The sequence below is a fragment of the Numida meleagris genome, chromosome 2 (assembly GCF_002078875.1).
Source record: "Numida meleagris isolate 19003 breed g44 Domestic line chromosome 2, NumMel1.0, whole genome shotgun sequence".
Taxonomy (NCBI): Eukaryota; Metazoa; Chordata; class Aves; order Galliformes; family Numididae; genus Numida; species Numida meleagris.
Genome location: NC_034410.1, coordinates 107,517,413 through 107,541,055, shown reverse-complemented (window position 1 = coordinate 107,541,055; position 23,643 = coordinate 107,517,413). Strand labels below are relative to the sequence as shown.

Sequence of the window (23,643 nt, the reverse complement as noted above, 5' to 3'; positions counted from 1 at the left end):
TTTCAAAATTCCTTATAGCTAACTGTTATCAGGTTAAAAAAAAAGCACATTATTACAGATGTAAAATAATTTAAAGCATCAGTTGCTTCATTGTGTCATATAAACTACATGAATGGTATTTTTAAGAAAATTATGCTATGAAAATTATTTATAGTAGGAGAATATTTTTGGCAGATTATTTGATTTTTTTTCCTGAAATTCAGAAGTTAGAAATGAACTACTTTTTGATTAATTATGTATGGACATGGACCTGGGCAATTTCACCGAGGTGACACTGTTCAAGCAAGGGGGTTGGTTCAGATGACCTCCAGAGGTCCCCTCCAACCTCAATCATTCACTGATTCTGTGGAATGACAAACAGGAAAGCTTATGGAAGAGGTAAAGATCTGTAATTTGCTTTTTCAGGTTCTTCACAATCTTCTTCACGTTTTAATCTGTTAATCCAGAGTAACATTTTATCTCATCTACTCACTTCTCCTTCACTTCTCCTTTCACAGTTACATAAATATAGAATCACAGAATCATAGAATTAGCTAGGTTGGAAAAGACCTACAAGATCATCCAGTCCAACCATCCACCTACCACCAATAACCCCACTAAACCATGTCTCTCAATGCCATATCTAAATGTTTCTTGAACATAGTTTCAATGTTCTTGAAATTCATTCATAGTTCAACATTCTTGAAATATAGTTTATTTCAAAGCATTCATTTTTCTTATTTTAGATTTCTAAGCATCTGCTTATTGAAATTAATTATTCTAATGACAAAGTCAATTTAAAGATTAATTGGACAACCGCGTGTCTGTCAAAACGTCAACATTAATGTTTCCTTTTTTTTTTTTTTTGCTTCCCTCGAATTATTCAAGTCAATGCATGCATTTAAAATTCAGTATGGTTTGAATTTTTTAATTTTAGTAGAGTTGACTAGCATTTAGGAAGTATGGTTTTCATTTGCTGAGGGCTTCCAGAAAGATTCCATGTAGTTCTTTTTACAAAGACACTTTGGTGTAATCAGCACAAATTAGATTTATTTATTTGTGAAATTACTGAAAAGGATCAGTACACAAACAGTTAACGCTAGTTTTGGTTTGCAGAATATTGACTGGCAATTTTTTCAAAACATCATCAACTAGAGTAAATAGCCAGCATATGGTTAAATCACTGAATATTGCACAAGATGTATGTGCATTTTACACAAGATTGTGGTAAGCATTTTCCTTGCTATTAGGTATTGCAGCCATCTGACAAAAAAATATGTTTTTGTGTTATCTAGAATGAACTGTTTATCTCACTGAAAGCACTTCATTTCTTCTTGTAGAGATTTCCCTTGTTTACACACTACAGCACTCACCTTCAGAGCAGTTTAGCATATCATGAGCAGGTTCACTAGGAGAGCTGGTCCTACTAAGATCACAGATGTTTTGCAGGCCACCTGAGAAACTTCAGAGTAGAGCAGCTCACAGCAAATTCTTCATAAATGAGCCTATCTCACACATCCTGACTAAAAAACTACCATATGTGGCACTGTCATCTGCTGCTGTGCAACTGCACCCAGGAGGATTCAGGCTTCTTCTACTGGGAAAAAAATATTTTGAATGTCTTTCCACCTATTTTTCACTCACCGAACTTACAAACAGGCAAAATAGGACTGTACATTTTAAACCAGGTTAAATTTTTGGAGAGTTTAAACAGATACCAGTGCAATTCAGAAAGCTTAGCACTGACATGATAAGAAAGTAAACGTCTATTTTAAAGCCAACTAGTTTAACTGCATTTAGGGTTAATCTTTTGACTAATGTCTTTTTTTTTCCTCCTAAATGTACACAGTACACATGAAATAAATTTTTGAGGCTCTAAAGTACAAATGGGTTAAAAAAAAAAAAACAAAAAACACGTATTTCTGATAATCCGGCTGGATAATCCAGGCTAGAAAAGCCTCTCTTCTCTCACGTAACATTCATATTCATCATGTCAAGTTAGATTACTGAAACATGCTGAATGAAAAGAAAAATATGAAGATTACAATTTGCTAGAAAGTGTTTTTCAGACTTCTGTTTGCTTGGTTTTTGTCCCTCTCAGCAATGTGATTTTGCTTTATGAATCTGTGAGAAGGGTTTATGAAAGGTCAGCTCATGGGTAGGTGAATTTCTTTATTATGAAAAAAAATGTATATCCTGACAAAGGATCACAGAAAGATGATAATTTTCCAGAATTGACAGCATTGATGAAAAGGCCTCTTTTCTTGTAGAATGTGGAAATCTACAGCTGAGAAGTGTTTGATCGTTCTGCACAGTATCTTAGAATCCTAGAATGATTTGAGTTGGAATGGACCCATAAAAGTCAACTGGTCCAACTCCCCTGCAATTAACAGAGTCACCTACAGCTAGATCAGGTTGCCCAGAGCATGGTCCAGCTTGACCTTGAATGTCTCCAGGGACAGGGCATTCACAATCATCCTTGACGGACCAATATTACCAGTGTCAGTTACTAATATGCAGAAAAATGGGCAATACAAAAATGTAATGTTCAAAGCAATGATGAATCACTCCCTAAGGTAATTTTATCATACATTAACTACACCAAATAATCTTTTGTCTAATGAATTCACAGTTATTGAGATTATTAAGCAGTAAATCTAATTAAGTTTAATTTCTAAATAGAAAAATATATTTGTTTTGATATATTTAAAAAATGAGCAATGCAGTAAAACTGCAATTTATATTTCAATTCAAACCATGTAATGAGAAATCATAACATAATCTATAAATTTTATCTATATGGATAATGTCATGTTTCCTTCCTTATGAGAAAAATCAGACAAAACCCTTCCTTTAAAGACATATGTTTATATGAAGTCTGCTCTGAAAATAATGCCTCCTTTTTTATGATGATGACCCATGACATCAGAGGCGGATGGACATTAGTGATATGGCAGTAGAGGTTGAACCTTCCCGCCAATATTCTGATACATATTGTTGCCATGTGACAGATGGCAGCAGAGGGGCAGTCTGACAAAATGGCATCTGACACGGAAGTGTGTATGGAGCAATGGTGTGTCACTGAATTCCTCCATATGGAAAAAACTGCACCCATCAACGCTTGCTGAATGTGTACAGAGACCAAGCAGTGGATGTGAGCACAGTGAGGGTGGGTGGTGTGGTTCAGCAGCAACGCTGTCATAGCAGTTGTAAAACAGTGTGGCACTTATGCTGGTGCAGATTTTTATGAGTGCGGAATGCAGGCTCTTGTTCATCCATGGTGAAAATGCACAGCTAATGGTGGTGCCTATGTTGAAAAAGTGTTTTACAGCTGAGAGTTTTCTCTATCAAGTAGTGTCGTGCTTTTTGTATCTGTTGTAGTTTCCACAAAAATAAATAGGAGACATTATTTCTGTAGTGACCTATGTACATAAGAAACAGGAAGAACAGAAAACAAAATTCTGAAAGCAAAACTATCTCAATCATATTCCACAAACCAATAGATTTAATTTTTTGTTGTTAAATATTACCCATAAAAACTGATTGAAAATAAAAATTCTAGACAATCACCAAAGTTTTCCAAATATAAAAATACTTAAAATACTTTTAAAAACATCTCAAAAATCTAAACATCTAGTTTGAATATTCTTTTTTGTTTCAAACAATTGCGCATGTTAACCTAACAAACTGAATGTGATTAGGAATTGATTTACACTTACACTTACTTCATACTTCTTAGCCACATGGCATCTACTGGAGTATTTTCAAAGCCATCATTTTTTTCAAATTTTTGGCTTTAGAGAAGTTTTAATGGATTTTCAATGGCCAAAAAAGACTACTTTTAAAAATATGAGAATGGATTAAACTTGCAGTTTTAGTACCAGAATTGTTATCTTCCACTAGAGCTAAATAGAGATAACACTATAAGTTAGTTTTTTTTTTCTTTCACCTGTCTTTAGAGTTTGAACTTTCAGCTGCAACAGCCTGAGGAAAAAAAAATAATCCATTTTTTATAAAGACAAATAAATATTCTGCAAATGAAAGGCACAGTATACATCTTGCTAAGTCTACAGAAAGACATTTATTAAATATGTCTACCTTGTAGCATCACAGCAAAGAAAATGTGTATCAAAGCATCCTGGATGTCTTTTAGTAGTTAAAAAATACAGAAAAGTTTGAATTATTTCCCCTGGTGAGCAATGTTACAATCTCCTCATTTTTAAGAATATCCAGAACTTGACTGGGCGAAGTCCTGACTAACACGATTTATGCTGACCCTTCCTTAAACAGGGTTTTGACCAGATAACCTACAATAACTCATCCAACATACATCTGTCTATGATTCAGTAAGTCTTTGGCATCAAAGCAGTTACATCTGTCTTGGGATCTGTTTCAGAGTAGTCACAACTTATTGTCCTTAGCATCCAACTTCAGCATGACTTTTATAACAGTGCCATGATGCTCTTCCATGGTACACAGGATAGTGCATACCAGTATACGTAACTTGCATTCTTACACTCTCTTAAGTAAGTCTTCCTAAATTAATTACTCAGAAAGAAGGAGAAATAAGAACAATCTGCAGCTACTTCAAATATTACCTTGCAAACAATGTATCCAAGTACAACTAGGTTGAGAAAGAGAATCACAACACAGTGTCACTCTGAGAGACAGCAAGGTAGAAGGAAACTACTTTTAAAATCCCTTCTGGAGCTGAGAAAAACCCTAGGGGATGATTAGATGAAGAACATGATATTCAATAGATTCTACATGCTATTGTTTTCATGCTTCGATTTATAACTTAATTTTTATCATTAGTCTCATGTTTTTGCTTTGTTAGAATAAAGCTTATTTTCATTTGCCTTACGTTCAAGATGAACCTAGGCTATCCTGAAGAACCATTCATAAGCCATATGCCCATGGCCTCTTGCAGGAAATTAGCAGTAAAGTTCACAACACTTACTGAACTCATGTTGCACTTAATTATTTTTCTACAAAAGGGTGATACCTGTCAATACGTTACTTCATCTCTGACATATCTCAGCATTTCCAGGAATGTTCAGTTTTGAAAAAGCTCAGTCCTTTAAGGAGTATTGACTAACAATCATTTTGTAATATCAGCGCTCTCTTAATTCCGTTCGGTCAATGCAAACTGTTCCACTATTATGAACAACACAGAAGAATAAATCCCATAAAGCTTTTATCTTCTCCAATATTGAGATAGCTCTGTTGATACTACATGAAGCTCTAATTTCAGTGTCAGACTGAGGCTCTGTATCCACACAGCGCTCTGCAGTGTGACAGGCAGAATCCTTAGCCCCCAGGGAGGACACTGTGAAAAATCAGCCATGGCAGCCATTTCTGTGGCTGCAGAAGAGATCCTTATGAAATATTTCAAGCCCTTGTGAAGAGTGGACAGTAAACTACAGGAACTATCAAACAATTTATAGATGTAAACTCATAAGTAACACTTATCCAAAAGTTTCTCCTCTCACAGAGCTCACTTCTACTTCAGGATCTTTCTGCATACTTTCATGGGTTCAGGCCCTTTTTTGCATGCTCTTCTCTCCCACTGTCTTGGGTAGTTTTTGAATAGCAGATCAGCTTGAGCAGGAGAGGCTGCCATATCATCCTACCTATTGGCATTAGGGCAGGCCTGTAGGAACAACAGGTTGGAGTAATGAGTGACTAGTGCTGCCATGAAGCAAGTACCACAAATATCAGGTTGCTAAAAAGTAATGGAAAGTAGCATGACTTCTGACTGAAATAGAGTAGCTAGAAATTGCCTGTCACAGTATGCTGATCCTGCTGGACTTCAGGGGTACTCTGAGAAGGTTAGCTGGATAGAGTGCATCTGGACACTCAGCCACCTATACGCCACCAGAGCCATCAGCCAGAGACTTGAGAGAAGCTAGATGCCTGTCTGGAATTTGTCTGAAAGTTCCCAGATGCAGCATTACCTATCTGCCGCTTCAGGGTCTTTTGCCTCTCCAGACCTGCACAATTTTCCTTGATTATATATAAGTAACGATGCACATTTTTGGTTCTAAGCTCTGCATCTATGAGAGAAATTCCAACAAGAAAAATTATTTACAACGAATAAATAAATGTTTTAGTCATTAGCTTCTGAGAATAGCATATTTACTGCTATTAAATTTGTTTGCTTTGTCATGATATAAGATGGACTTACTAAGTTTTGTTTCCCAAAATTTTAAAATTGGCATCAAAAGTTCTCTCACACACTAATCACATAACAGCTATGCATTGTTCATAAAACATTGTCTTCTTATCAGGTAATCCAACTGTTTAAGAGAACAGAAAAGGTGTTCTTAAATTGTGATTTTCTAAGGGATGCTACTTCAATTCAAATTAATAATTTTTTTTACATAGTCTATTCAGCTTTCTTGCCACTTGTCTTTCCCATATCTTCAGTGATTAATCCTTCTCAGTTCTTCTATTTTCATTTGCATATAATCCACAAATGGTTGATTGTTTTGCACAATTCTATGCATCAACTATTTTATAAAATTCAAGTGTCAACTGTATTGCTGGTACCATGAAACATTATTGCAATGAAAGGGAAAGATCAATAGCTGTCTATGCTCCACAGAATTCTATTATCCAATATTCTTAGAAGTTCAGGAGATTAAATGATCTTACTTTCACAGGGTAAGATACGACAGGAAAGGAAGCACAGATCATCTGTATAGATATAAAATAGGTGACTGAAAAACAATGAAATGTGTATTCACCTTTTCTCTTGGCGTACACTTTAATTAGAAATATCTTCTTTAAGCTTTTTGAGTCCCATGTGCTCCTTCAACGGGAGATCAACAGTTAAAGTATATGCTTCATTGATTCCAATTAATTTATTTAGGCGATACAATTCCCTAAGGAGTAATGTCTGTATTGGTTTACTGAACACCTCCATTCTAATCTACAAAAATGAATGTCATTCTTGGGAAAATTTAAATTGACTTGAGGCAATAGGAGAGACATTTCAATAAATTATTGCAGTGTTTTTAATTCAAGCCTTAGCTTTCAAAGAAAATTCCAAAATGGCCAGACAGAACAAACTTGTATCTGATAACCAGAGGTATTAAGTCCATATTTGATTTAAGTTGAGGTTAGAGAAAACTGTTTTTCCTATTCCTAACCATAACTTTAAAGAAAAGGTGTTATATACCTTTTGTCAATACAATGATTTGACTTCTCTCCTTTTGCTGCTTCTGTGCTTGCTACCACTTTTCAGGACCTTTTAAGACAGTAGAGCGGTACAGGACATACTGATCATTGAAGGCATCTGTTCCTAAACAAAGGTACTGGAATATACTTTTTGTTTTCCTGCTTTCATGAACTGCTTGCATAGTGGCTGAAAGTCCTGTTTAACAACAAAATGCAAAAAAATGATGCAAATATCTATTCTAGATAAAAACCTCTTCTAGAATTAAAAATGGATCTTTCTGGATTTAGTAATTGCTACTTATGTTGCCAGTCATAAATTCTCAATTACAAAAAAAAAGTCAGTCTCCTGCTGATTTTATAAATTTAAGAAATCCCCTTCACTGACTTATTTATTTCACGTATCCTATGTCTTTAGTGGCCAAATATCAGATTCAAATAGGTTTAAAGACTTAAAGCAGGATTTATATAAACGTAATGCATATAAATAGAATATAGAGATAAAATGATGCAACAATAGCAATCCAATCCCTTCAAGCTGCTTTTTAAATTGAGTGGTTTCTCACTGTCTGACTTTACCCTATGTACACAGTTATGCTTCTTAGTATAACTTAACTGCAAAAATTCGTCAACATTAAAGCTTTATGACAAACAAGGAAGCAACCATTCCTCTGCCTAAATCTGCTAGGGGAATGTCTGATTCAGAAGAGTCCTAGATATGTATGGCCAGGAACAAATTTATTAAAAAAATTTTTTGCTAAAATCATATTCTTGCAAACAGTAGCAGCTAAAGGGTATGCCTTTTTGATGGCAACCTACTAATTATAGCACTCAAAAAGTGAATGCATCAAACTTGTATCTTTCATCACCTAACTGAGGTACACCACTCCTGTTGAAGCTGTGACATTATGCAGAAAGACATGCAAGAACTGTGAGATCAGAAAGAGGTCAAAACTATATCTGAAAGGAGTGTACGAGGCAAGGCGAATGATCTGGTAAGAAGTCCTTAATCTGGAAAGAAGCAGATCAAGCTGTCTACTTGGCTTAATACTTCTAAGCTATGACTGTCACAAAAAAAATGGGCATAAACATATTTTACCAAGTATATGCAACTATTTATTTCTCTATTTATTTAGTAGATATAATAGTAATAGTATTAGTATAGTAATATATTAGTAATAGTAGTAGTATTAATAGTAGTTATTTATTTAGAGTGGGAACTCCCATTCAGTTCTTAGAAAGACTCTTGTAAGAGCATTCAAATTTTTTAAAACTCACATGAATGAAGGGGTCTTTGACTCAGACCCCTAACACTCAAATAATCTTTCTGGTTTCTCCCCATGAGCAGCCTGAGGCAGCTCTACACCCCAGCTGGTTTGGACCTTACAGAATCATAAATTTATAGAATACCTTACTTTGGAAGGGACCTTAAAGATCACCTAGTTCCAACCCCCTACTGTGGGCAGAGTTGCCAACCACTAGATGACACTGCTCAGGGCCGCATCTGACCTGGCCTTGAATGCCTTCAGGGATGGAGCATCCACAGCCTCTCCGGGCAACTTGTTCCAGTGCCTCACCAACCTCTGATGAAAGAATTTCTTCCAAACAACTGATCTAAATCTCCCCTGTTTTAGTTCAAAGCCATTCCCCCTTCTCCTATTACTATTGGGCCATGTAAAAAGTCAGTCCGCCTCCTGCTTGTAAGCTCTGTTCAAGTACTGGAAGGCAGAAAAGAGGTCTCCCCTTCTCCAAGTTGAACAAACCCAACTCCTTCCACTTTTCTTCATAGGAAAGGTGATCCTCTTTGTGGTCTTCTTCTGGATCTGCTACAACAGATCTGCATCTTTCTTGTGCTGGGGTCTCCAGGCTTGGATGTAGTATGTGCTTCAGGTGGGGCCTTGCACGGGCAGAGTTGAGGAGAGCAATAACCTCCGTCTCCCTGCTGGCCACCAGTCTTTTGATGCAGTCCAGGATACAGATGGCCTTCCAGAGTGCAAGTGCACACACCAATGGCTGGCTGTCTTGGATCACCTTCTTATCTCACAGATACCTTAGCAAAACTTCCAGGAGCATCTGCTCCATGATCTTCCCAGGCACAGATATGAGGTTCACCAGCCTGTAGTTTCCCAGGTCTTCCTTTTTCCCTTTCTTAAAAAGGGAAGTGATGTTTTCCTTTTTCCAGTCACAAGGGACTTTGCCTGGCAGCCATGACTTCTCAAATATGATGGCGGGCGGCTTGCCAATCGCATCAGCCTGTTCCTTGAAGACCTACAGGAGCAGCTGGAAGCCACTGTGCTACTGGAAAACCATGATGTAGTCGCCATCAACAATACCTGCTGGGATGATTCCCATGACTGGAATGTGGCTATTGATGACTACAAGCTGCTCAGAAGGGCCATGTGAGGAAGGAGGGCAAGGAGGCACTGCCCTCTACATCAAGGAAGGAATACAGCATGAAGATCTGTCCCTGAAGAATGCTCATGTCAAAAGCTTACAGGTGAGAATTAGAGACCAAGACAACAAAGGGATCCTTGTGGCTGGGATCTACTACAGGCCACATATCAAGCTGAGACTGTTGATGAAGCCTTCTTCCTCCAGCTACAGGAGGCATCGTGATTGCAGGCTCACAACATGTTGAGGGACTTCAGCCACCCTGGTATCTGTTGGAAAAGTAGAACAGTGAGCTGTAGGCAATCCAGGAGACTCCTGTAATGTCCTGAGGATAAATTCCTGAGCCAGGTATTACGGCTGAACTGAGACCTGCTGGTCAAACTGGAGTTCAAGAAGAAAATGCACAGTGGACACAGGGACAGGTAACCTGGGAGGAGTATAAGGATGCTCCTAGGCTGTGTAGGGATACGATCAGGAAGGCCGAAGTCCAGCTGGAACTGGACTTGGCAAAGGGCACAAAGAAGGAAAAGAAAGGCTTCTACAGATACATCAACTGGAAAAGGAAAGTCCAGGAAGGCATACCCTCCCTAATGAGCAACACATAAGTCTGAGTCCTGATGAGATGCATTCCAGAGTCCTGAGGGAGCTGGCTGATGTAGTCACCAAGCCACTCTCGATGATATTTGAAAAGTCATGGTGGTCAGCTGAAGTCCCTGGTGACTGGAAAAAAGGAAATGTAGCACTCATTTTTAAGAAGGGTAGAAAGGGTGGCTCAGGGAACTCCTAACCTGCTAGTCTCACCTCAGTGCCAGAGAAGAACATGGAACAGATCCTCCTGGAAGCTCTGCTAAGCCACATGGAAGAGAGGGAGGTGATAAGGAATAACCAGCATGGCTTCACCAAGATCAAGTCATGCCTGACCAATCTTGTTGCTTTTTACGATGGTGTGACTGTATCAGTGAAAAAGTTAAGTGCTAGTGATGTCATCTGTCTGGACGTCAGTAAGGCCTTTGACATGGTCTCCCATAACATTTTTCTTTCCAAATTTGAAAGATACGCATATGATGGATTGACTGTTTGATGGATGAGGAACTAGTTATGAGATCGTACCCAGACAGTGGTGGTCAGTGGCTCCAAGTTTGAATGGAGATCGATGAAAAGTGGTGTCCCTCAGAGGTCAGTACTGGGACCAGTGCTCTTTAACATCTCCATCAGTGACATCAACAATGGGATCAAGTGGTGCACCCTCAGCAAGTCTGTGGATGACACCAAGCTGGGTGCGGTTGACACACCAGAGGGATGGGATGCCACCCAGAGGGACCTAGACAGGCTTGAGCAGTGGGCCCAGGTGAACCTCATGAGGTTCAACAAATCCAAGTGCAAGGTCTTGCACCTGGGTCATGGCAACCCTCACTATCAGTACAAGCTGGGGGATGTAAGGATGGAGCACAGCCCTGTCTAAAAAGACTTGGGGGTACCCGTGGATGGTAAGCTGGACATGAGCCAGCAACATGCCCTCGTAGCGCAGAAAGCAAATCGTATCCTGGGCTGCATCCAAAGAAACGTGGCCAGCAGGGGGAGGGAGGTGAGCCTACGCCTCTACTCTGCACCGGTGAGACCTCACCTGGAGTACTGCGCCCACATGTTGTGTCTTCAGTACAGCAGAGACATGGACTTCTTAGAGAACGTCCAGAGGAGGGCCGCACAAATGATCCAAGGGATGGAACACCTCTCCTATAAGGACAGGCTGAGAGAGCTGGGGCTGTTCAGCCTGGAGAAGAGAAGGCTCTGAGGTGACCAGAGAGCAGCCTTTTAGTATCTCTAAAGGGGGGCTGAAAGAAAGAACGGCATGGACTCTTTAGCAAGGTCTGATGTGATAGGACAAGGAGAAATAGTTTCAAACTAAAAGAGAGGAGATTTAGATTGGATATAAGGAAGAAGTTTTTTACAGGAAGGTTGGTGAGGTACTGGAACAGGTTGCCCAGAGAGGAGGTGGATGCCCCATCCTTGGAGACATTCAAGGCTGAACCAACTCTGCAAACATTCAGCCTCCTGAATGGTTCTCCATTCACCAGAAACCAAAGGGCTAATGGGTAGACATCCCACCATTTCCCTGCAGTCCTCTCTGTTAATCTGCCACTGAAATGCCACTAGTATATGCACAGTATCTAATAATATTTCTTTTACAATTAGTAAATAAACGATACCTGTTTATCTTTACAATTTAGGTTTCCACTTAATAGCTTTTAGTCACGGGGTGTGTCTGTTTATGTTAGAAGATTTTAAATGTTTGCAACAGAGCAAGGCAATTCGACTCCATTCATCTGCTCTATGAAAGCCTTTAGTTGAGAACACAGTACTTTCTTTGCTGTATTAATTAAAATCTGAACTCAGATCTAATGTGGATAGAACCAATAAATCTGGTCAGGAAAAACTTACCCTTACTGAAAAGTATTTTCAGGGAGTGACATTAATATTGCAGAGAAAAAATAGAGCTAATGAGTTGGTACTAGGGAAAAAAAAAAAAGAAAAACAAGAAAAAAATGAGAAAAATAAGTAGAAGTAAAATAGGATGAAATCTATACTTGAGGCAAAATTGAATTTGCTGGATATGCAGAAATGATTTGATACACAGCTTGAGACTTATAGTTTGAGATTTAAATAAGAACTTGATCTCATCACTCTTTTCTATCATCTGAATTTCCAGCAGGTGTCCAAATTAATTCCATTGTCTCATGAGCTACGGGTGATGCAGCCCCAGGATACCAGCACTGCTATTCAATAACTTCACCAAGGGACTCACAACATGAATACTGTCTGGCTCATCAGGTAATCCACTATCTTTGGGAAGCCATCTGGCTTTCCTCTCAAAAGTCAACATATAGGTTTCCTATATATAAAAACTCTCTAACAATGGTGCACATTGTCTTTTTAAAGCTTGTCTGTCCTGAAGCTCAACACGTACTTTGAACTACTTTGTAAAGAAAAATTTCTTGTTGGCCAAATGAAGCACAATTTTAATAACAGAAAGTGTCTCAGAAGCAGCTAGCACAACAAAGAAATTGCCCTGTTGCTAATTCCTGTCAACCAAAGAGATTATACTTTTATATAAACATATAAATATAAATGTATTACCTTTATTTTACAGGAATTCCAATAAAATGCTAATAATCAATATAAGCCTGTCACAGGTTTAAGCTATGGAGTAATAATCCATGCCATGTGCCATAGATGACTGACAACACAATGTGTTGAATTAGCAAAGCATAATTTACACCCTATCGTGTTCTTCTGCTTAATTTAACAGCAAGAACTCAGCTCCCCCTGTGTGTGTCTATAAACATTTAACAACAGAAGTTTCATTCTAGAGATTTCCCTTCAAAATAGACCTGATCACATCCTTACTGTGACAACAGATGGTGTTACAGCAGATGTACCACAGGACCCAAAAGTTCAGCAACTGTCAATCAAGAGATGCAGAGTGGTGACTCTGAAGAATTACAGTAATGGCGTACTGTAAAACAACTAATTCAAAAGATATGCCAAATCAGGAAAAAAAAACAACACCAAGACACCAAAGAGAGGGAACACACACACTGTCTTTAAGGAACTACAGGATTAATAACATGGTTTCTTTGACGGAATATCACCTTCCAGCAGAACATCCTGTTTAATCATCCCAATTTAAAGGTATGAATAAAATAGCAATGGCATCTCAAAGGTTATTACGATACTATTAAAATAAATAAAATATATGGAGTGTGTTTCATACAGATGTTATCACTAGAACAGATGTTGTCCTATGAGTCCACCTAAGCAATGCCATTCACTTTCTAAGTGTAATAAAGATGCAACACATCTGCAGCAAAGGACACTGGCTTGAGTGACAGGCATGCCAGCTATCATGACATTTGTATGTATTCACCTTTATATATCTTTCATAAGTGAGGTTTTATTAAACAAACTCACTCAGTATAATTTTGAGAAGCAATTTTAAAAGAGACTGTTCTAAGTGTGTTACTTTAATCAAGCAAGACAGCAGCCTATTAAGCCAGAATTTAAGGTGATACATAGGTGATGTGACATTGCCACATGTAGCTGTATTTATTAAATTATATTAAAACAAGAAAGAAAAGGTACACTCATCCATACTTGCGAATCTCAGTGCGAAAGTAAATATGCCTGCAATACACTAGGACTCATGAAAACTGAATGCTGCAGAACATGATATGCACAGCTATACTCCAGTTCCTTGTATTAATAGGGCATCAGTTAATTATGCCATTATGTTATTTTAAGACTAAATGAAACACAGTTGTGGAATTCGAAACAGTGCTCAATAAAGAGAGACACGGGAATCTAAGTAAGAAATAGGCTAAGTTATTAATTCCAAAGTAATATCATGAAGTATTAGAGCTGCATGAATCTCATTAGATGCTGTTAACTTTGCCCAGGACAGCTACCAATTCTTTTCCCATAAATGCAGGAAAAATCCAGAGGGAAAGATTCCTCTTAAAAATGATAGTCAATACTACTTAACGAGAATATCTTATCTTCTGTACAGACAAGACAAATCTTTCAAAAATACTCACACTGTCTGTGGATAGAAGAGAAATAGTGTCCAACTTAAGGACTTTCTTCTCAATTATCCTTTTTTTTTTTTATTAGGTTGTCCTTGATGAAAGACAGATGGAGGGTAATAGTTTTTTAATTCATTGTAATAGAGATACAGCATGGGTAAAGAAAGTTTTAAATACACTGCTGTGCCAAGACATTCCAGTCCCAGTTCCATATAAAAAGCTTTCTATCATGGCTGACAGACTCAACTGGACTGCAGTGGTGTCTCCTGAAAGGGAGCACTGCCTTCGTTGTTACAGAGACAGTGGGGTGCTTTCCTAGCAAGGGAGAATTTAGATGCACTGGGCTGAGGCAGGAGATGTCCTGAAGTCCTTGCTGAAGCAGTGTAACAGAACTAATTTTACAGAACCAAGAGGGACATGTGAGAATGAGCAGAACAATCGTCATGGTTGAGAAAAGCAGTAGTAATAGTCTGAATTGGAGTACATTAAGGGCTGCACTGGAAAAAGAAACATATACATTTGATTTTTAAAACTGAACCTAGAAGAGATGAACAGGAATTCTCCTTCTTTTGATATGCTATATGTGTGGAAAAAATCATCGTATACACAACCAGTACCAATGCACTTCTAGCATTAGGATTCTTGTCCTTCCTTGGAAAATAAAACATTCTTGTTAGATGGGATTAAGCTGCTCTTTGCTCTTCTCTTGAAAGTGATGCCTACAGTGTTTGTTAACCTTGAGAAAATAAAACTAAGGGTTACACGAAGATGCACATACCTGCCTTGTTTGTATGACACTTTAAGCCCTATAATATTTTTGCTTTCTTTGTTTAACATAGAGGAAAAGTAGATTAATTTTTAAAACCGTGACTTTATGAAAGATAATTTTATTACAACAAAATTATTTTATTTCTCTCTGAAGCTGGTAATTTTTGGTAGTTAATGCTGACAGTTTAAGCATTACATATGGTTTGTAGATAGAATTTCCAGCAACTATGGAAAATAGCCTACTAAAACACAGATATTTGGATACCGTGTTAGGTGAATGCTCAGAACTTGAAAGAGCTAACATACTGAAACTTGGTGTAACAAGAAAGATCTGAGAAATAAAAGAAAACAGCAGTTCCATTTATATTAATTGTAGGTATTTCCTAAAGTCATGTACTTATTACATAACAGAACAGAATCATTTTGTGTAGATTCTTTGATTATATTTAAGCCTTGAGGCTTGGCTTCTGTCTTTGTAGTACAGAAGCAAGAGGCTATTTATTGCATTTGTGAACACAGCCATAACACAGTAAATGGAAAATCAGTTCCCTGGTTTTTCCATGTCTGTCTTATCCAACAGTTTGTCTTGGTACTGCTTTCCTACTGAGGAAGACACATAGGATGAGCAGTAAGAAAGACAGATAATATGCTTGTAGTTTGGACTAATTAGCTTAGATAAAATATATTGTAAGAAATAATCTGGAAGTAAAATCCAAATCAGATCAGTTGCAGAGCTCAAGCTCATTATATACTTGCGTAAATAAGTTAAAAATAGCTATTCAACATCTTAAAGAAAACTGTTTTTTATTAAAATAAATACCAAGATGATAAAAATATTCAAGATGATAACTTAATATTCTAGTAAAAATATGAAAATTTCTCAAAGAAAAAGGCCCGTTGTTCCCCTGCAAATATTTTTTTATGCCTGCTGCATATCAGAAGACAGAAATTAACTGTTTATCTGTGTACTCTTTTGTGACTCTTCTCAGAAATTTCTCCTAATTTAAATAAGGTATTATTTCCTACCTCCATCTACAATTCAAAACAGAAGGAAATTACATAAGATAAACCCTAAACGGAGTCTGTTTTAAAATAAGTATTTCCTAAAATTTCAAGGTATCTATGGATTAATAAATGTTTTCCTTTTCCAGTATTTGATGGACAGTGAGACCTTATCTCCTGATCTGCCTCCCACTTTTCAGCTTGACATTTTGGCTAACTTCCTTGAAATGGTTCACAGTAATTCTTTTCAAAGAAAGTGATCGATGCTGATGAGAGAACACATTAATTGTAGGCCACTCCAGCAGATAGCAAGCCATTCAAGACAAGAAAGTCAGTTTTGCTTTCCATTGGAATTCTAATGAAATGAAATAAAATGCTCCATATGTCAAAGAGTTCAAAAACAGCAAATAACTCTGAATAATAGCCTGGTGGGACATTATAACTGTTATTTATAATTCTACTGTCCTTTTTTTTTTAGATATTAATAAAAGCAAGGACACAAATTCAGAGTAAATTGTAACAGTGAAATGTTAAGTGTTTTTTCTTTTTTTATTTAATAGGCATTTTGTCCCTCCGTTGAGACAGGAACACTTCTTTGCCACTGCCAGCAGATGATGTTACAGAAACTGTTCTGAAAATGCTTAAGTAAAATTAACTTTGATTGCTAAATGTAGCAAACAACTTATTCTTCGTAACATCAGGATGCAACAGTGATGTAAACATATCTAAAATTCTATGGAATTGTAGTATAAAGAACTAAAAACCATGTGTAAATAAAAATGTGCCTAATTGTTTATTATGTTTCATTTGTTCTAAGTTTGTTTATACAAGGCATATAAATACTTGTTATTATTTTGATTTGTGGACCTTCTGAAGAAGAAAGAAGCAAATAAACTAATAATGCCCACTCCTACTGTGTGAGTTACACTTAGTAAAATCCCGTATTAATGAAGTTGGACCAGAGACATGTAACTCAGATATAATCTTGACTGACTGAAATGTAAGATGAAAGTACTTTCATTCTTCAAATATATCTTCTTGAAGTCAAGTCTGCAGCTCAGTGCTGTACAAATTTCTTTGTCTATGTGGAGGCAATTTATTCCTCCTGATGAATCTAATTTCTCTGTTTCTCATTATCCCATTACTTAAAAAGAAATCGCTGTTACACAAAATTTATGACACTCCACACAAAGCAAACTTAAATACCTCATCAAATTTACTGGATTTGTACTCTGAGATAAGTAGCCCACTACCAAACAGTCACATTTTCAACTGCTGCTATGTTGTATCACAGCCCAAAGGCATTACTTGGTATGGGATTATGCTCCAAATGAACCCTTGATCACTTTATAGTGTATTCATCTTTACTTTGAAATTTTTTGTTTGTGCTTTGCTTATATGGTTTTCTGAAATATGTGTTGATCCTAATGAGGAGATGTGATCATTTTCCACTCTCATTTGATCTCTAGCAACTACAAGATCAGAACAGGAATTCAGCCTCTCAATTTCAAGCCATCTAAAGGTTTCCCTTTGACTCAAGGATCCAACCACCTGATATTCAGATTTAGAGAATAGTAGCCATTCTGATAGCAAAGTATTTTGCAAGAAATCATCTCCGTGCAAGGAATTCTACTGCCTTTTCAAGGCACTGCCATGCCTTCTAGTAACATGATACTTCCAATGAGTGAACCTGGAGACAATCAAACAATGCAGTTCGTTCCAAATCTTCCTACTCATCTACTCCATAACCATTTATAACCATTTTTATGCTTTCATTTAGACAAGAGACTTCTTACATTTTAAAAATGGTAGACAAACACTGATTAATAATAGGTAATTCTATTAAGCATAGCAATTCCCTTCCTGCTTTTATAATAAAATAAGTGAGATGCAACCTGAAGAAAGTGAGTTTGAATAAATGCATTAAACTTCATTTCATTTGGGAAGATTAAGCATGATCTTAGTTAATGTGAACAGACCACGCTGATCATGTTGGCTTCAGGAAAAAAAAAAAAGCAGCAAGGTACTCTCTAAAGAAAACCTACCAAGAACGTTCTTATCTAAAACAATGCACAGCTAACACACAATTACAGATGAAATTAGAATTACGAATAAAAATACCCCAATTTTCATTTTTCTTACCTGCTGGTTTACGGGGAAATTCCTGTTGATTTTTTTAATCTATAAAAATGAATGAAAAAATAGATTAATATCTCAGTCAGTAGAAGAAAAAAACATATTAGGACTTAGAGACCTGTATGAGACACTTCCTTCCAAATTATGTGTGCAAGGAAAAAGAGAAACGAAAATCTACTGTAGCATAATGATGAAAATCACATGAATAAAGGGACGTTTCTGAAGTCACTGCATGGCTTACTCCTCTTTTTCAGAAAAAAGGAAAGGAGAATACATGCTGAATTATATTCTGAATTCTACAACACCACATACTTTCCCTACTTTCTGAGCAGAAACTGTAATTTAAACTGAACCATTTAAGTACAAAGTTATTTAGGTCAATTTATCACCTTCCACCAAATCATCAGGCTTTAGGAAAAAACTTTTCCTTAGAGAGAGATGGAAAATTGATCTGGAAGGGCATCTGAAACATTTACTTACTCTATGCTCCTAACCAAGGTGCAGAATCAAGCGCAGAAATTCAGTTTTGATAATTGTTCAAGTAATTTTTATTTTTAGAGCAATAAGAAATAAACTAGGTAAAAATGTAATTACTAACCCAATCTGAGACTGCAGATTCATGAGGAGTTTGCATTTACACTATAGATGACTGATTCCTTCTAAATAAATATTGCCAGCCATCTGACTAAAAAGTGTCCAATACAAGGAGAATTAAATGTGGAACACAGCCATTCCTGACATCAGCAGAAGAATAAAAGTGTTCTTTTATTTTAACAATAAGCCCTGAAAGCTTTTGAGGAAACCTAGAATATTTACCATCTGCATTCATTATAGAAATTTCATTCCTATACTTAATTTTCTGTTCTTTTATGCCAACTTTTCACAACTGTTTTGGTAGCTATGGGTAAATTAGTCAAATGCATCCTAAAATTAAAGATACTATCACCAAGGAATCAATTCTATTGCCAACCAAGCCCTATCAGAGCAAAGCAACACATACACTGCTTCAGATAAAGGTATGACATCTTTTTAGAGTAAGAATCTTTTTAGAAGAAGAATCTCCTTTGAATTCCATCCAGTGTTTACAATATCACTTCTAATAAAAAATATACAGAGATGACAGCATGTTTTGAACACTTCTAAAACTGGATCTTAATTGCAATAGTATCCTTTTTGCATTTTTCATGCAATTACCGATCAAGTCTGTAAGTCTGTTATTGACAACCCATGGTTTGGCTATCAGAAGATAACTCTCGCTGTCAATTGCTGGTAAGCAATTTTTGTTGGTTTTGAGATGCACCGAATCAAAAGTGTCTTAAGAACACTTTCACTTTCCCTTCAAGGATGTACATCAGCTTTCCTCCTTTTCTTAAAGTTACCGTAAAGGGGAAGGATTAGGAGAGCAATGTCACTCCATGGACAATGTATTAAAATAAAATGAATATATGCTTCAACAGATCTTATAAAATTTATCAAAAGAAAAGATATGTCACAAAGATGATGAAGAGCCTGCAGCATGTCCCTTATGAAGAAAGGCTGAGAGACTTGGGGTTGTTCATCTTGGAGAAGACTGAGGGGGGACCTTATCAATGCTTATAAATATCTAATGAGCAGAAGTCAAGTAGATGGGACCAGGCTCTTCTCAGTGGTGCCCAGCAACAGAACCAGGTCCAATGGGCTCAAACTGGAACATAGGAAGTTCCATACAAATAGGAGAAATAACTTCTTTACTTTAGGGGTGACAGAGTACTGGAACTCTGGCTGCCCACAGAGGCTGCAGAGTCTCCTGTGTTTCTACCTGCAACTAAAACTGCAGTCTGATTAGTTTCAGGAATCACCTAAATGCACAGATTCACATATATAAATATTAGACATTACACCACAATCTAAAAAGTTATAAAATTAGGCAGCAGCAGCCCTTAAGATTATTAGATATATCGTTTTAGGAATATGTAAGGAATGTCATTAGACAACATTGTTCTTTCCAAAATATCCCCAAATCCACTGAATAAATTTAGATCCAGAGATAATCCACATTCACAGAACCTTAAGAATCAAAATATAAATGTAAACATTTTTAAAAAATTAAATAAGAAAATGATTTTTTTCCTATTACTTGAGATATATTATCGAAAAGAGAAATGCTCCTTCAGTTATCCATAATGTTACTTAGCTCATCGTAAAATTACTAAGCACAATAACAGGACGCAACACTGTGTAACTAATGCCAAATGAATAACACTTTTCTCCAGAGGACTAACAAAGGACAGCAGCATGATAAACTGCAAACATATATGCACATAATTTTAAATAAAACCTTGTAGACGGGCAATCTGAGAACATCCATTAGAAAGATCCGTTTAACTAGAGCAATAAAAAATCAGGAGTGGTACAAGAGGAGATAAAAGTAGAAACCACTAAACATTCTGTTATGAAGAAAACAGAGCAGAAAGCATTCTGAAAGATGTGGTTAAGTGAACAAGAAATACCTGTGTCTACTTCATATTCAGCAAAACAGGTGCTAAGGGCTTAATTCTATTCAAGTTCAACTCTCAGGAATAGCGATTAGGAAGTAAATTCTAAGAACAATGCAGAGAAAGAAGTTTGGGATTTGGTAATCACCTAAACCTGGGAGGAGGAAGATGGGGTCCAAAACAAGGAATCTGCTTCAGATTGTTAAGCAGGCAAGTGAGGTTGATAAGAGATGAAAAATGGAAAAGAGATTTTATCAGAAGCTATTGTAGAAGAATGATTTGACATATAATTGATTGGGATAAAAATACAAAAAAAAATGACTAGCTATGTTTCAAAAACTCAAATTTTGTTTTTAGGAAATTATAGACATAAAACGTACTGGATAGACAGAGGATGAGAAATGAGATAAAGACAAGAATGCACCATAGCCATACTCCGTTAATTTTTGCTCTGGGTATCGACACATATGGATAATGTTCAAATGATGGCTGTGATTGCTCTGCAGAAGAAACAAAGAAATTACATGGGAGATATCATTCCTCAGAAAGGTGAGTAGATGAAGAGGCTTTGGTTTTAGGTGTACATGATTATTTTGTGTTTTAATTTTTTAACTGCCTTCATCCCAGAGAAGCAGGAAGTTAGCAGAATGTCCCTACATACTACTGATTTTTTTGTTCTATTATTGTTGCCCTCTGCTGGAATGCAGCTGATGAAGCTGACAAAAAACAGGTTTTAAGCTTCGAAATTCAGTTCAAAATGAACTGAATTGTTCGCTCCTCTGAGAGCTACTATTTCAGACTTTCTTTAAGCAAATAGTACTACAATAACTATTTTCAGTTCCCATAAGAGAATTTTAAAGTACAATCGAAAAAGTGCTATTTATTAGGGGCTTTGACCTTTTTTACCCATTTATTTTAATGAAATTTGCTATTCCAATGTAATCATAGGATCCCCATGAGATGATGAGAAAATGTGCCTTTCAATGAGCACATGTAGTCATAAGGACTCTTAAGGGCAGTATGATCTAAACTCTAGAGTTAAGGACAGATTCCAGGTTTTCCCAATTCTCAATAATTTAAATAAAAAATCCTTTTTTCTTTTTAAGTTTCTATGTCTTACGTTTCCTTTTATCTTATTTCCTGAAAAATTATATTGTAAATGAGGGGCTCATGGGTCTAATGAGATAGCAGGAAAAATGTTCAGTGATAGTGTGGGTCTCGGGTACCATAAATGGGTCTCTGGAAGAAGCAAAAGTACAGTAGGTATTTATTGTCAGGATAGAGCAACTGACAGAGACCACTTTCAGTACATATAGGAACCACTAAGGCTGTTATACAACACGTAGAATTAGGGCGAATCAGCTCCTGCTCTGTATTTTGTTGACTTAGATGGTAAATAAGATTTTCCCATAATTTCACATATGATTTGGTCTACCTTTTCCTTGCAACCAACAGACAACTTGTAAATTTGTAGGTCTCCTACCTCATCAGAAATTTTCCATTAAAAAATTACCCTCTATCATTTTAATTTATGCTGGCCATACATACAGATTTCCCCAAACAATTTACACTTTGCAGCCTTCTTCCCCAATTTTTTTCATTTCGTAACTGTTGGTTTGCATTCATTAACAGCTAATTAAAATGTAATAACTTTCTCATGCATTAAAGTAACAAGAAAGTGCATGCCAGTAGGATATTAAGTGACTGCAAACAGGTGGCAAGATCATTACAAATTGGAGTACTCCGGATAAAAACATGAATCCATTCTGTGATAATCCTGTGTTAATAGAAGAGGAAGAAAGAGGAAATGGGCAATTAAGAGACAGTAAGCATGATTCAGGAAGCCTCATACAAGCAGACTGACAGAAGTCCTGAAATAGCAGTTGGCTAAAAAGATGAAGGGAAGTGTAACTAAATTTTTGTTATCACTAGACGTGATATTTGATGGATTTTTGTTCTGGGTCAATATTAGCACGTAAATTCTCGTGGATTACCTTTCCATATAGAAATTAAAATTTCCCTTTGAATTCTACATATAAGTAGAGGAAGAAAAGACCTCAGATGGTCCTGAGGTCTCATCTGGAAAGTAGCTCTTTAGTCATGCAAGGTCCTTCGTTAAATTCTTGACCAACTGTCCTTGAATTAGCCAGTGGCATAAAATAAACAAAAAGCTTGCATATTTGGTAAGCTGCTGATACATGCAGACATTTGATAAATATTGGTACATACACAGGATGATTAGTAAGACTCTCAGGGATACCCCCCCAAAAAAACCAACCAAACAAAAACACCCAGACCAGTGGATTATAAATTATTCCTAATAGAGAGATCTTACACTGATGCATAAAATGAGTTATGTAGAATACTTACATATTAAACAACTAGGGTATGTTAAGCATATCATCAATTTACGATATATAAGAACATTATCAAAGGAAAAATGGCCATCTGAACTATTTGATTCTAAACATGTGTATGATCACATTTGTTCAATGTGCTTCCACATCAAGAAGGGTTCAGTGATGCACTGAACTCTACCAGCACAGTATAGTGTTAAAGAGACACTTAACAATTGAAAGCCAATGCTGGAAAAGACTTTTATGGTTCCATCAGAAAGAAAAAACATCTGTCTCCCTACTGAAGATTTATTAGAAGCATTTTGAACAATTAAAAAAAAATCTTAAAACAAATGACCCAAAAGGAGATAGAGGAAGCATTATTTTGATAATGAAATACAACTGGATAATTGTCACTTATATCATAATACTGACTCTTCATTGCAGTACAATTACTGAATTATCAGTCACATAAAAAGTAAAAAAAGCAGTGGAGTAAAACAACTATTCACAGAATAGTTAAATACATTCCTGTTGGGCATCTCCAAACTATATTTTATTTATATTTACTTTGACAGAGACCATAAAATAACATCTAAACTTCAGAATATGGTAGATGTTACAGGTTACAATGACTAGTTGAGTAGATGACAAAATGCAAAAGTAGTTGTTACATCCTGAACTCATTATGACCTCAAAATGCCAACACCTTGGCATTCAATGTACCTACACTTGTCAAAAGAACCAGATTAAGGCAACGAAAAGAATTAGGTCTTGAAATAAGGGCACAGTGAAGAA

The 23,643-nt window shown here is 36.5% G+C and overlaps 1 protein-coding gene across 2 annotated transcripts in view; it reads right to left on the bottom strand.

The window, feature by feature from the left end:
• The window catches only part of SNTG1 (syntrophin gamma 1), a 159,892-nt gene that overhangs the window by 52,202 nt on the left and 84,047 nt on the right, over positions 1 to 23,643 (bottom strand). For both annotated transcript variants that reach the window (XM_021388250.1, XM_021388251.1), the window contains exon 11: positions 18,042 to 18,080. In XM_021388250.1, the coding sequence (XP_021243925.1) occupies positions 18,042 to 18,080 (39 nt within the window). The remainder of the gene's footprint in view (positions 1 to 18,041; positions 18,081 to 23,643) is intronic.